A 14423-nucleotide genomic window follows, 5' to 3' on the forward strand; every position below is an offset into this window, starting at 1 on the left:
AGGAGCGTTTGGCAGCTTTGGGCCTGTACTCACTGGAATTTAGAAGAATGCAGGGTGTGGGGGATGGATCTTGTTGAAACCTACTGAATGTTGAAAAGACTAGATAAGGTTGATGTTGAGAGGATGTTTCCTCTGGTGGATGTATCCAGAACCAGAGGGTACAGACTCAAACCTGAGGGCGACCTTTTAGAACAGAGGGAAGGAGGAATTTTTTTTAGCCAGAGAGTAGTGAATCTGTGAAATGCTCTGCCACAGACTGTGATAGAGGCCAAGTCTGTGGGTATATTTAAAGCGGAAGTTGATAAGTTTCCTAACTGGTTAGAGCATCAAAGGATATGGTGAGAAGGCAGGTGCATGGGGTTGAGTGGGATCCAGGATCAGCCATGATGGAATGGTAGAACTGATCCTATGGGCTGAATGGCCTAATTCTGCTCCTATGTCTTGTGGTCTTATGATATGATGCATTTTGTGAAATGAATCTAGAGTAGGACTTAAATAGTAAATACAGTACCTTCAAGTGGATTGTAGAACATTGAAACTTAGGGGTACAAGTACAGAGTCCCGAGTGTGATGGCACAGATGGACACTGTGGTGAAGGTATACAGCATGCTTCATCAGAGAGGCATTTAATACTAGAGCTGGGGCGTGCTCCTGGAATATGGTGTGCAATTCTGGTTGCATACCGCAGAAAGCGTGTAGTTTAGTTAGAAAGGATACAGAAAAGATTCACAAGGATGTCGCTGAAACTAGTGGCCTTGATTTATAAGAAGAGCCTGGATAGGCTGGGATTGTCTTCCCTGGAGTGAAGGAGGTGGAGGGGTGACCTTATTGAGGTTTATAAATTCAGAGTAATCACAATCTTTTCTCTTAGGGTAGGGGAACTTATACCTAGAGAGCATAGGTTTAAGGTGAGAGGAGAAAGATTTAAAGGGGACATAAAGGGCAACATTTTCACACAAAGAATTCTGGGTGTATGGAACAGTGGAAGTGGTTCCAGTCTGTGGAAGTGGTAGAGGCAGATGCAATTACACCACCTGAAAGACATTTTGACAGGTTCAAAGACAGGAAGAGCGATATGGACCAAATACAGACACAAATGTGACACATTAAGATAAACACTTTAGTTTCCACGCTGCATAAAAGGGAAAATATACGGCCAGGGAAATGGCAGTGGAATGGGACTAAACATATGGCACTTCTACACATCCTGGAATGAGAAGCCATGGAAATATCATTCTAATTTATAATGTCTGTGGCTAAATATTCTACTAATTAAACCCAGGAGTTGTGATTTAATTACTTTTCCTACAGTCATTTCTTGATTATTAAATGTAAATAATATCCCTCCTATAATAAGAATGCATCTATAGTAAGTAAGTAAAGTAAAGGCATCTGTTAGTCTTGTGAGACCATGGATCTGCACTTGGAAAGTCTTCACTCTCCAGGGCGCAGGCCTGGGCAAAGTTGTATGGAAGGCCAGCAGTTGCCCATGCTGCAAGTCTCTCCTCTCCACAGCACCAATGTTGTCCAAGGGAAGGGCATTAGGACCCATACAGCTTGGCACCAGTGTCGTCACAGAGCAACGTGTGACTAAGTGCCTTGCTCAAGGACACAACACGTTCCCTCAGCTGGGGTTCAAACTCACGACCTTCAGGTAGCTAGTCCAATGCCTTAACCACATGGCCACGTGCCTACACGCATCTATAGTATTCATTTTTAAAATACCAAAACTGATTAGGATGCAGCACCAGGTTTCCTCAGAGCTGCCAGCAGCTAAAATTTGAAAATCATTTTGGTACAAAATTTGGTTCTCTTCCTAAGTAGCTGAAAAGTTCTTGATTTCATTTTGTTATGAAGGCTTGGCAGGAGTATTTACTTGCAAAATGTGTTGATTTGACATCAAATCTGCACGAACCATTGCATTATACGGAGAGAATGAAACGTTAAGGTGATCTCTTAATGAGTGCCAATTTTCTAATGAAGAGTTCTGCGTTACACTGATGCAAGTATTAGATGTAGACCTCCACAGGGCATGCAGGAAATAGTAGCACTGTCATTACTGGGACTGTGCCCTCATGGAGCATAAAATGGATAACACTCAGCCTTGGGTTGATTAAAGTCAATGAGCAATCTCCAATATACAGTGTAGAAACAACCACCGACGATCAAACCTGCCTCTCATAACGGTACTATCACAGTGATAACCAACAAGAACAGGGTTCACAATTGTCTGGAAACATAACTGTAGATCAGAAGTTGGTATTCTGTAGAAATTGACACACATCATTACTCTCCACAGTCTTTACAATGGATGTCAGAACAGAGTTTCCTAGATGAATACTTCAGATGTTCTACTCAATCCAGGACAAAGCATCCATGTGATAGACCATTAGCTACCGTCTAGAGATGGAGTCTCACAGCGACACAGCAGGTAGTGCTGCTGTCTCACAGCTGCAAGAACCCAGGTTTGAACCTGAGCTCCAGTGATAATTCTGTTCAAAGGAGCATAGAAACATAGAAACCCTACAGCACAAAGCTGTGCCGAACATATCCTTACCTTAGAAATTACCTAGGGTTACCCTCAGCCCTCTATTTTTCTGAGCTCCATGTACCTGTCCAGGAGTCTCTTAAAAGACCCTGTCATTTCCGCCTCCACCACCATCGCCAGTAGCCCATTCCATGCACTCACCACTCTCTGTGTAAAAATCTTACCCCTGACATCTCCTCTATAACTACTTCCAAGCACCTTAAAATTGTGTCCCCTCGTGTTAGCCATTTCAGCCCTAGGAAAAAGCCTCTGACTATCCACATGATCAATGCCTCTCATCATCTTATACACTTCTATCAGGTCACCTCTCATCCTCCGTGGCTCCAAGGAGAAAAGGCCAAGTTCACGCAACCTATTCTCGTAAGGCATGCTCCCCAATCCAGGCAACATCCTTGTAAATCTCCTCTGCACTCTTTCTATGGTTTCCACATCCTTCCTATAGTGAGGCGACCAGAACTGAGCACAGTACTCCAAGTGGGGTCTGACCAGGGTCCTATATAGCAGCAACATTACCTTTTGGCTTCTAAACTCAATCCCACGGTTGATGAAGGCCAATGCACCGTATGCCTTTTTAACCAAAGAGTCAATCTGCACAGCAGCTTTGAGTGTCCTTCTACTTTTCTCCACATCCCAAAGACTGCTGGTTGTTCAATTAATTGACCACTGGAAATTACCAATATTGTAGGTGAGTGGTATTAGAATCTAAGTAAGATGGGTGAACATTGGTGACAGAATAGGTAAATAAGAAGTATGTTGAGGAATATAATTGATAGGATCTTGCTGAGAGCTGGCATGCACTCTGTTCTAATACTGTTTAGGTAGAAATGAACTCTTTTTAGAGGGGACAAAATAATAGTTGGTTTCTTCAGTGACTCAACCATAAGGCCATACCTAGGTGGTTGTTGTGTGGATGGGGTCAGTAGAATGAGAGGTTTATTTTAGGCTGGAGTTCTTCATCAGCATTTACAGTTTCACAAAATTTAAAAAAAGACATCTTCAACTGTGTTTTGATGGTCAGCTGTATCTTCAAAGACTACTGATGCAGCTGCTCAGAATTTAGTTCCTGAGAACTAGAAATTGAGGCCTACAAGTCTTGCAGAATCCCAACGGAGTCACAAGGGAATGCAGATGCTGAAACCTGGAGGGACACACGGAAAGCTGGAGTCAGGCAGTATCTTGGAGGGAAATGGACAAATGAAGTCCAGGTGAAAGGTCTCAATCTGAAATATTGACTGTCTACTTCTCTCCATAGAAACTGAGTTCCTCAAGCACCTTGTGTGTCATTGCAGACTCAAGTTATGCAGTGATGCTGAAAATTTCATCAGTTGTATTTATCAGACAACCTCACTGTATCAACACCTCACCGTTAGTGTGAAATATTTATTATAATTAAATAAATAATCTGAACTGATAATCCTAAATGACAAGGGAACTTCTAACATTCTATAGGTTTGGGTATGATAATTCCAGTCTTGTTAATTTAATCAGGGATTCAATATGTATTTTTGCTTTAATCAAGTTGTACTACAATATCCTTTAAAAATCATGGTGTGATTCAGGATTCACACTTGACGGGAGAATCCTCAGGAGCTATAGCAACAAAAATTGAGTGCTGGCACAGGAAAGCAGCATCCATCATCAAGGACCCCCATCATCCAGGCCGTACTCTTATTGCTGCTGCTATCAGGAGATGGTGCAGGAGTCTCAGGACCCACGCCACCAGGTTTAGGAACAGTTATTATCCCTCAACCATCAAGCTCTTGAACCAGAGGGGATAACTTCACTCATCCCATCACTGAACTGTTCCCACAACCGAAGGAGTCACTTTCAAGGATGCTGCCTGGATTGGAAAGCAAGCTCTATGAGAATAGGTTGAGTGAACTTGGGCTTTTCTCCTTGGAGCGACGGAGGATGAGAGATAACCTGATAGAGGTGTATAAGATGATGAAAGGCATTGATTGTGTGGATAGCCAGAGGCTTTTTCCCAGGACTGAAATGGCTAACACGAGCAGCATAGTTTTAAGGTGCTTGGAAGTAGGTACAAGGGGGATGGCAGAGGTAAGTTTTTCACACAGAGAATCATGGGTGCATGGAATGCACTGCCAGCAAAGGTAGTAGAAGCGGATACAATAGGATCTTTAAAGAAACTTTTAAGAACACAGTTTGAGGCTAAAGGGGAAGCCTTTTAGGACCGAGGTTAGGAAAAACTTCTTCACAAAGAGAGTGGTGAATCTGTGGAATTCTCTGCCACAGGAAACAGTTGAGGCCAGTTCATTGGCTATATTTAAGAGGGAGTTAGATATGGCCCTTGTGGCTAAAGGGATCAGGGGGTATGGAGGAAAGGCTGGTGCGGGGTTCTGAGTTGGATGATCAGCCATGATCATACTGAATGGCAGTGCAGGCTCAAAGGGCCGAATGGCTTACTCCTGCACCTATTTTCTATGTTTCTATGTTTCTAAACTCTTAGATAGGTACATGGAGCTTAGAAAAATAGAGGGCTATGCGGTAGGGAAATTCTAGGCTACTGCTAGAGTAGGTTACATGGTTGGCACGACCTTGTGGGCCAAAGGGACTGTAATGTGCTGTAGATTTATATGTTTTATCTCATGTTCTTGATACTGATTGCTTTCTTATTAATATTATTATTATATGCTTTTATCTTCCCTTTTGTATTTGCACGGTATATTGTCTTTTGCACTTTGGTTGTTTGCCCTGCCTTTCAATGATTCTATTATGTTTCTTGGATTGCTGAGTAAGGCCATAAGAAAATGAATCTCAGGGTTGTATATCTGTACACATATAAACTTTGATAATAAATTTACTTTGAATTACTATCTTCCATGTGCTATTCTACCCTCATGTTGAGCATAGTTCTCAAATGAAGAGAGAGAACGGCCTTGATAATTTCTTGCAATGCAGGGTTTCTACATAATTAATAAGGATCCGAAAAACTCACTAATGTTCAGGTGAGACTCAGATAATCTGAAAACCTAATTCAATTTAACTCCATGTTAAACATTTAACCAACATGTGCAGCACATTTGTCATTTTCTACCAATGATAAACATTGAAAGCTAAAAGATAACAAACTTACTGCAGAAATTAGACTTCATTAGGGGTTCAAATGTAACACACTGAAGTCAGGAGGCACACTTTGATTTTTTTTTAATATCCTATACATACCTAAAAAATTACCCCCTGACAAAACATACAAGGATGCATCAAACATTTTATGCTCTTGTTAAAACACAGACTATACAAGATACACTATTCAAAATGTATTTGAAGGTACACATATGTCAAGGTTAATATATATTGCACAACTTTCCTTTTCAAAAATGCACCACTTTCATGGCTGTAGAACTGTTTATTTGAAATTTTTTTAATGTAACTTCAATTCAAGCATGCAAAAATTCATTTGACATTCTGAACGCTGCAGCTTTCCATTTATGTTCATATTTTTAAAGTGGTTATTGTTGTTCATTAAAGTTACACAGATCTTTAGGTGATTCAAAGATAAAGAACTGTGTTAATACATGTCACACAACATTTAAACAGTTCACAGCATGGATAAAACACACACACATTGAAAAGTCCTACATATCTTGCCCTTAAATTGAGTTGATGGAAGAAACTATACAGTTAGTTCAAACTTCAACTTTAAGAAACCTACATGGCTGCAGAGGTTTTAAGAGTTTTATCGGATTTGATTATTATTTTTGACTTCAAATAAAAAAATGTATGTAAGTAAACCTTAAGTACAGCATCTTAAAATAGAAGTTAATGTAACAAAAACTCACTTAGGTTTTTATTTGATATACTGAAAATAATCAATTTTCCAATGATTCAAATCAATTTAATTTTAGGAGACTATAACAAGTCATTTTCTTAACACATGAAGTTAATTGATCAGGTCAAGCAAATGCACTGAAAAGATGGCCAATGAACTACAATAGATTTGAAGCTCTCCTCAAATTTATAAACATACCATTTATAATCATGTTCAATTTTTCATTAACATTGAAGTTTTGTCACAAAATAATATACACTGAATCAAGAAAAAATATGGTAGAACATCAATAGAATCCAATTTTCTTCTGCTAAATATATGCATGTTTCTGGAAAAAACATACTATTTCAGATTGTATTGTGGATGTAACATACTGATATCTCTATGAATCAATGCATAATTGCAAGATTGCTATGCACACCTAATGTCCAAAGTAATTGGAGCAAAAAACTGCAATGCTTAGAAGACAATTTACTCTTGGAAATATGATTTCTGCGATCTGTTCTACCATTAACTTTGTATAACACCCTAAAGTTCTGATCACCCTAAAGACTCAAAGTCAGTTGCCCAAGGACAAGTATCAGGGTATTCAATGTTAAACTAAACCATGCATTCCTCTTTAATTATCACAGACTTTTAGGTCTATACTCTGATGAGCACTTCCCCCTTTTAACTTCACTTTTCTGAAAAGTAAGGAGATAACAAGTTTCCTATTATGGGTAAGTTCAATAGCAAATATCAGGAAATGTGTGCATGTCTGACTCTCAGTTTCAATAATTTTAGAATAAATTTGATTACATCATACAACACCCTAAAATTCTTTAGTATGTCACATAATTCTCAGTGTCTTTACAATAGAACAGTGATGAAACTGCTGCAAAAGTACAAACTTCAGACCAGCAGCCTTATCCTCAGCAAATTCGCCACTTAATCCACAAAAGATATCAAAATGTCATTATCTGTTAAGTCCACAAAAATTAAATCTAGACTTTCACAATAAAACAACCCCATGTTAGATTTGACATCTAGAACATTTAGGTTTTCCTTTGAAAATCCACCATATTGTTCACAATCCTTTAACTGTCAAGATCTTTTTCTGTGGAGTCCAAATCTCATTAGTTGGCAGAGTACCAGGAAGCCACAAGGATGACAATATGTTTATTGAAAGTGAGTGAAACTGACTTTCTTTATGATCACGAAACCCAACTAAAGAGAGAACATTTGAATGATTTTTTATGATACTCCATAAAACCTAATATCTATGACGATATGAAGTGAAAAAGTATATCATAATCCTGATAGCTTTGTGGAACTTTTTACTATTATGTGGAATGGTTAGGGTTAAGGATTAGGGTGCATTGATTCTGCTAGATGAATTTTATTTTCTAAATGTTCTCCCTTAAGACTAAATAATTTTTTGTTGAAATATTTAATCATAAACTAGGTTCCACCATCATAAAATTAATTGTTAGGCTCATCAGGTTTACGTTTGTTGGATTCATCTAGTGGGTCTTTCTTATTGATGTGTAATGTGACAGTTTCTCCATAGTTAAGAGTTCTTGTAGAAACTTCAGTTTTAAAGCTTGGTTGTCCACTGTCCACAGAACATTGCAGCTCAGTACAAAAAGATGTTTTTAATTCAAATGGTGGTTTCTTCTCCGTTATTGTTGAGGAATGGATGACCGATTCAGTACACGATCCACTGACGTGTACTGACAAATTTGACGGTCCCACTGAATGCATTTCTGTTACTCGGGATGTTGACATGAACATCCCGCCAGACCGCTGATCTCCAAACTGATGCAAATAACTTGGCTTTATCTTCGGAACAACTGGCCTCCCAACATTAAGTAAAACCGGTTTGCCAATTGTTGGTTTGTTTATCTCTGCCTGCAGTACAGAAATTTCACATGGTTCACTGGAACTACCAGCTGATGGGTAATTTTGGTCAACTATATCCTCACATTTGTACGTTTCCCCTTGAGCAGGAATGTAGTCTTCAAGGTCTTCTAAGGTTAAAAGTTTGCCATTATGAGTCAAAATTTTGGTGTCTCTATTTATTAGGTCATCATTGCTTGATTCAGGTGGCTCATCAATAATGACATATTCATTTTCTGTATCTATTTCGTCTTCATTATCTGTTCCGAACTCCACCAATTTATCATCAGTAATATCCATTGGAAGATCTACAATTGTCAAAGGAGATGCTGTTTCACTATCAGAATCTTTTTTAAGGGATAGTTGCTCACAATCCATGGGTCCAGGTGGCTCAAAGCTTAGCATTACTGTTTCACCCACATGTGCAAGGAGTGGAGTTTCCACTTCCAATAAAGTTGATTTGTACTTATCTTCAGCTTTATTCAGCTGAGTATCATACTCAGTGACTGCATGAGCTGATGTTTCATGAGCAGCATCAAAGTGGTCAAAGGCACGGTCGGGATTGTTATCTTCTGATGTGGCTTGTTCAAGTTCCGTGACAATCTCAGGTCCACATACAGATGTAAGAACATCCACATTTGTCAGGTTTTCTTCTGAAAGGGAGGATTGCATTTGCTCCACCAGGTTATTATTTGAGTTGTTTATGTTAGGGTCAGTCTGAAGAGGTCGTTTAGGTCTTGGACTTGAAGATCTATGACTCGGTGGTCGCTGCTCAGATAAGGTGCGAGTAGAAGGCGAGACTGATCTTTTCCTTTGTGATTTTGCACTTTTCTTAACTTTGAATTCAACTACTTCTTCCACTTCAATCCACCGGGGTTTTTGTTCTTCTACCTTAGTTTCTACTAAAACATGTCTCGAAGCTGCACCTTGCTCTTCTGGCTCTGTTATCATAACTGATGGAACAGGTGGCATTTTCATCGGGGCTTCTCTGGGTTCTGTCTGAAGCTTGGGAGGAGGTGGCTTGGGTTTAGTTGAGAATAATATTTCTGATTCTGTTTCCTGTAGCCTTGGTGGTCTTGCAGGAGATATACTTGTACTGCGCCGTTTAACTTTTGGGCTCTTGACTACTGTCGTTATGGTCTCCTCGCTAATCATGAAAAGAGTATGTAATTACTTAAACATCAGAAGGATACCATTGTCCACACTACCAAAGCATCAGCAACTCTGAAGCAGGTAAATTTCTGATTAGTTGGTGGGCAAGGCAATATAATTATCAATTGGATGCAATGTAGTTAAACTTACACTTTTGCACTCATGCAATGTTAATGAGGAAACCGTTTAAGAAGTGTTTAGTTTTCAGAGCTACACTTTTATTATCAATGTCACCATGCGGGTTTCAGCTGAAATTAGACAGACATTACATCAGTAATTACTGCTATTCATTCTGGTAAATTTCATTTCTGGTTGTTCATTCAACTTGCTGTTTTAAGCAGATATTTCATTTTTAAGAGTATGCACTACCTATCATTCTATACGCAACTGGGATTCCCTGTGGCAGGTCTTGGCTAATGAGGTGAAGGATGGCAACAATAAAGACAGCAAATAGGGTGGGTGCAATGATGCAAACCTATTTTACTCCTGTCTTGACAGTGAAGGGTTCTGATCAGTGCCACTACTGTTTACTTGCCATAATGCAATAGCCTCAGCTACCATACAAAAAAAGTGTATGGTTTTCAAATGAAATCTGTTTTTTCTTAATGTACAGTAGCTCTAGTCAGTGGCCAGTAGATGTAAGGTATTTACAAAAACAGGTGATTTTCTTTAATCTTCATACTCTGAATTAACTATTATGTGTGATTGGAATGTACACTATATTCAAGCATGACTGTAAGTCACATATTCAATATACTTCAATAAATGCAATGAACAAAAGAAACAGGAAGAATGTTTAAAAAGTATAAATCCCAAAAAACCTCAAGACTACTAATTTGCTCAATGTGTGACAACTGAACATGTATTGCTCACTGCAAAAGTGATTTGCTTATTATAGGATAGAGTTACATAGAAGGAATTTCAGATAGTCTTGTGAATTCATCTATAATCATGTCATAATAAAAGTATGTGAAACTTTTCTTTTCAATAAATACAGGTGTAGTTTAATTCAGTTACAGGTCATTTGTTGACACATGGGATTCTACTTTTACATATGATGCATTTGATTGAACCATGCCATTAACTCTACTGAAGAATTTCAGATTGGTACTTAAGTATTATACATTTTCTAAATGGCAGCTGATTCTTGAAAAAAATATGAAGGCCATATTAATTAATCAGGAAGTTAATATACCAGTTCTAGTATATATTTAAATTATATAAAACAATATTCATGACAGATAATTTTAAAATTTGTACATGTTTCCTTTTTAATGGGGCAGACAAATGAAATATATAACCAATGAGATATTTGTACTAAAATTTAGTGGTCAAAGAAAATATTAAAATTCTTATCAAAACAAAATCAAACAGGTTATAGTTGCATTCTGCACTGAGCATTTGTTCCAAATGTGATTCTGAAAGCAAAAGAAGATGCATTTTGAAATCACCTGCCAAATACAGCTAACCGTACTAAACAAATTCATCTAAAACACCAGCTTAATGGTTAAAAAGAACTCCTGTGACAAACATCACCTTTATGAGATTTATGGAAACTGTTCATAAACCAAACTATAATTATTGTCAAATGCTAACATGCACAGGATAACACTGACTATGTGTAGGTATGGCACAATGTAATTAAGCACTGGGTGAGATGGACAAGCTTATACAAAGCAGTTAAGAATAAACTAAGCACTTACATGATGATGGTTTTCTTGGGAACTTTAGTCTCTTGTTCAGTGACTACAAGAAACAGGATGAAAAGTGTGGAGTCAGAAATGGACAGGTTGAAATAATGAAACCCAATCCTGCACTCCCTGTGGAACAAAACTACGTAACTCCCATAACTATTACTACATGTTTCAAGGGCTGGGATTCCACAAATTCACTTCTCTCTAGTATTTATTTTAGTGATCATCATCTAGTTCCAGTCCTGCATAGTAAACAGAGTCAACTAGAAAAAAGAGATGACCAAAAAGTCAATTTATAGAACTTCATAAGTTGAACTTATAAATAGTTGATGATCACTTTAAATATTTCTTTGTAAGTTATCACTTGTGCAGACTACATGCAAAAAAAAATTTGGAATTTCAGTAAAATCCACAGTTTGATAAAAGTATTGGGATAAGTTTGTGAAAATGATTTCCTACTGTAATTTATAATCACAGAAGTAAACAATTACATTCTGAGCCTCCCCCCCCCCCCCCCATGGCTCTGTAATTATTTCTATTGGGCATTTCCTACAAGCTTTGATCCATATTTCACAGTTTTCACATCCCTTTCTTTTCTCTCTCTTTCTAGCAACAGTCATTGTTGTTTTGTCTGAATGCTTTCACTCACAGCTCATCACTCTGACCTCACTCTATCAGAAATATTTCCTTTGTCCTAGTTTTCCTTTCCCAATCTTCTCTGTGTCTTAGAGAACTGTCTTGTGTTCTTTCTTTGCTAGTCCTCATGAAGGGTTATCTGATAAAAACGTAAAATGTTTCTCTTAAAGTTGATACAGGATTGATCCATCTGAGTGATCTGTTTGAGTGTTTCTAAGATCTTTATTTATAGTTTAATCTGTTAACCAATATGTTAAAGTTGTTCTAAATTAAACAAATCTTTGAATTCACAGTACAATTTGCTGGGTGCGTGTGCGTGTGTGTGGGGGGAGGAGGCTGGTGGTGTTCTTGTGCTGACTGAGCAATCAACATTCAAAATCAGTTCAAAGAATGTCTTCTTGCATACGGTGGGTTACCTTTTAATCAAGTGATGTGATGGGGCAGTTTCTTCAATGAGCAACTAATTTTAAATGTCACTTTATAGCCAAGGTAATGAATACATGTCAGTACATCGGGCTTTTCTTATTTGCTTGGTTTTACTTAAATTGCAGTTGTATTTTTAAAACATTTTCTATTTGTTAAGTCAGCTTTAGCATGAAATATTGATTCTTTTGAATTGCCAGTTAAGCTATTGGAAACAAATTGTAGAATTACTTGCAGCTGTTATAATATTTTGTTTTTCATCCTCCTAAGGATGAATTTACAGTCAAGTATTAAAGGCTGCATGCATCAACAGGAGCCGGATACTAATGCCTGGCCACAGTTAAGGATAGCCTACCCTGATTAGTAGAAATGTATTAAAGTTGGAGCAGATACTAGAATCATGTGGGAAGATACTAGAATCATGTGGGAAGTCAATTAAGGAAGGATTGAAGGATGTCAGGACATCAATGCCAGGAATCTGTCCCTGACGCTTAGCTATTCCTTTTGAGGTTCAAAGACTTCACAAATGGTCAAGGTCAGTGAACACTTTCAAAAATGGACTTCATACAAAATACACTACTACTTCTATTACCTGTTTCCAGACATTCTCTACCAATCAAGAGATGATAAAAAATATGCAGCACTGCAGCATGACATACTGAGTTCTGATGGAAACCTCTGCACTGCATCTTCAGGCTTGCATGAAACATCAGGAGCCTTAAGTCCCACACCACCAGGTTCGGGAACAATTATTACCTTACAATTGGCTCCTGGACTGGCATGGATAACTTCACTGAACTGAACCCACAACCTTAGAGACACACTTTCAAGGACTCTACAACTCATTTTCTCAGTATTATTTATTTCATAAATACGATTATTTGTATGTGCAGTTTGCCTTCTTTTGCACATTGTTTGATTGTCAATTTTTGTGTATAGTTTTTCATTAATTCTATGTATTTCTTTGTTCTACCGTGAATGCCTGCACGAAAATGAATCAGAGTAGCACATGGTGACATATATTGTACGTACTTTGATAATTAATTTACTTTGAACTTTGGGATAGCCATAATCACCGAAACACGTTGCCCATTATTCATCCTTCTCCCTTACAGAATGTGGCATCCAACTAAATGTGGCAGGAGTGAACTAAGAGGTAGCAGGACCCGTACATTTACATTTGCTAAAACTCATGGGGGAGAAATTACTGGACATTACTGAACAAATGCTGTTCAACACTTGGCTGCAACCATAAGAGATGATGATATCTTCAAACCAAATCCTCCTCCTTAATTACTACTTCCGTCTTAATACATATGCTCTTCTGGTGTACTAACTACAAATAATGAAGTACCTGACAAGTATATAAGGTTAAGAGGCATACATTCGATAGAAAATCCATTTTTCCATCATAGGAGCATCCCAGATGAGGGCATAGGTATGAAGTGAGAGATAAGAGTTTAAAGGGGATCTGAGAGGGAGGCTTGTTACACAGATAGTCGTTATATCTGGAATGGACTGCTAGAGTAGGGAGTTCAAATATCAAAGTACATATATGTCACAATATACAACCCTGAGATTTATTTTCTTGCAGCATACTCAATAAATCCATAATAGAATCAATGAAAGACTGCACCAACTTAGGTGTTCAACCAGTATGCAAAAGACAACAAACTCTGCAAATACAAAAGAAATAATAATAATAAATAAATAAATAAGCAATAAATATTGAGAACATGAGATGAAGTGTCCTTGAGTGTAAATCCTTGGGTTCAATAGCCCGATAGTTAGGGATAATAACTGTTCCTGAACTTGGTGGTGTAAGTCCTGAGACTCCTGTACCTTCTTCCTGATAGCAGCAGCGAGAAGAGAACATGACCTGGATGTTAGGCTGACGATAGATGCTGCTTTCCTCCAACAACACTTCATGTAGATATTCTCAATGGTGGTGACGGCTTTACCCATGATGGACAGAGCTATATCCATTACTTTTTGTAGGATTTGCTGTTCAAGGGTATTGGTGTTTCCACAAACATGAGAAAATCTGCAGATGCTGGATATTGGTGATGGAGACTAGTGTTTCCATACCAGGTTGTGATGCAGCCAGTCAGTATACTCTCCACTATACATCTATCCAAGTTTTAGATGTCATGCCGAATCTTTGCAAACTTCTAAGGAAGTATAAGTGCTGCTGTGCTTTCTTTGCAATTGCACTTACATACTGGGCCCAGGACCAGTTCCTCCGAAATGATAACACTGAGGAATTTAAAGTTGCTGACCTTCTCCACCTCTGATGAGGACT

The 14423-nt window shown here is 38.1% G+C and overlaps 1 protein-coding gene across 1 annotated transcript in view; it reads right to left on the minus strand.

Moving 5' to 3' along the window:
• Positions 1-14423, minus strand: part of obscnb (obscurin, cytoskeletal calmodulin and titin-interacting RhoGEF b) — a 598125-nt gene that overhangs the window by 92577 nt on the left and 491125 nt on the right. The window contains exons 112-113 of the mRNA XM_072254438.1: positions 11072-11114; positions 7805-9363 (exon numbers count right to left, since the gene is read on the minus strand). Of these exons, the coding sequence (XP_072110539.1) occupies positions 7805-9363; positions 11072-11114 (1602 nt within the window). The remainder of the gene's footprint in view (positions 1-7804; positions 9364-11071; positions 11115-14423) is intronic.

The sequence above is a fragment of the Mobula birostris genome, chromosome 3, assembly GCF_030028105.1.
Source record: "Mobula birostris isolate sMobBir1 chromosome 3, sMobBir1.hap1, whole genome shotgun sequence".
Taxonomy (NCBI): Eukaryota; Metazoa; Chordata; class Chondrichthyes; order Myliobatiformes; family Myliobatidae; genus Mobula; species Mobula birostris.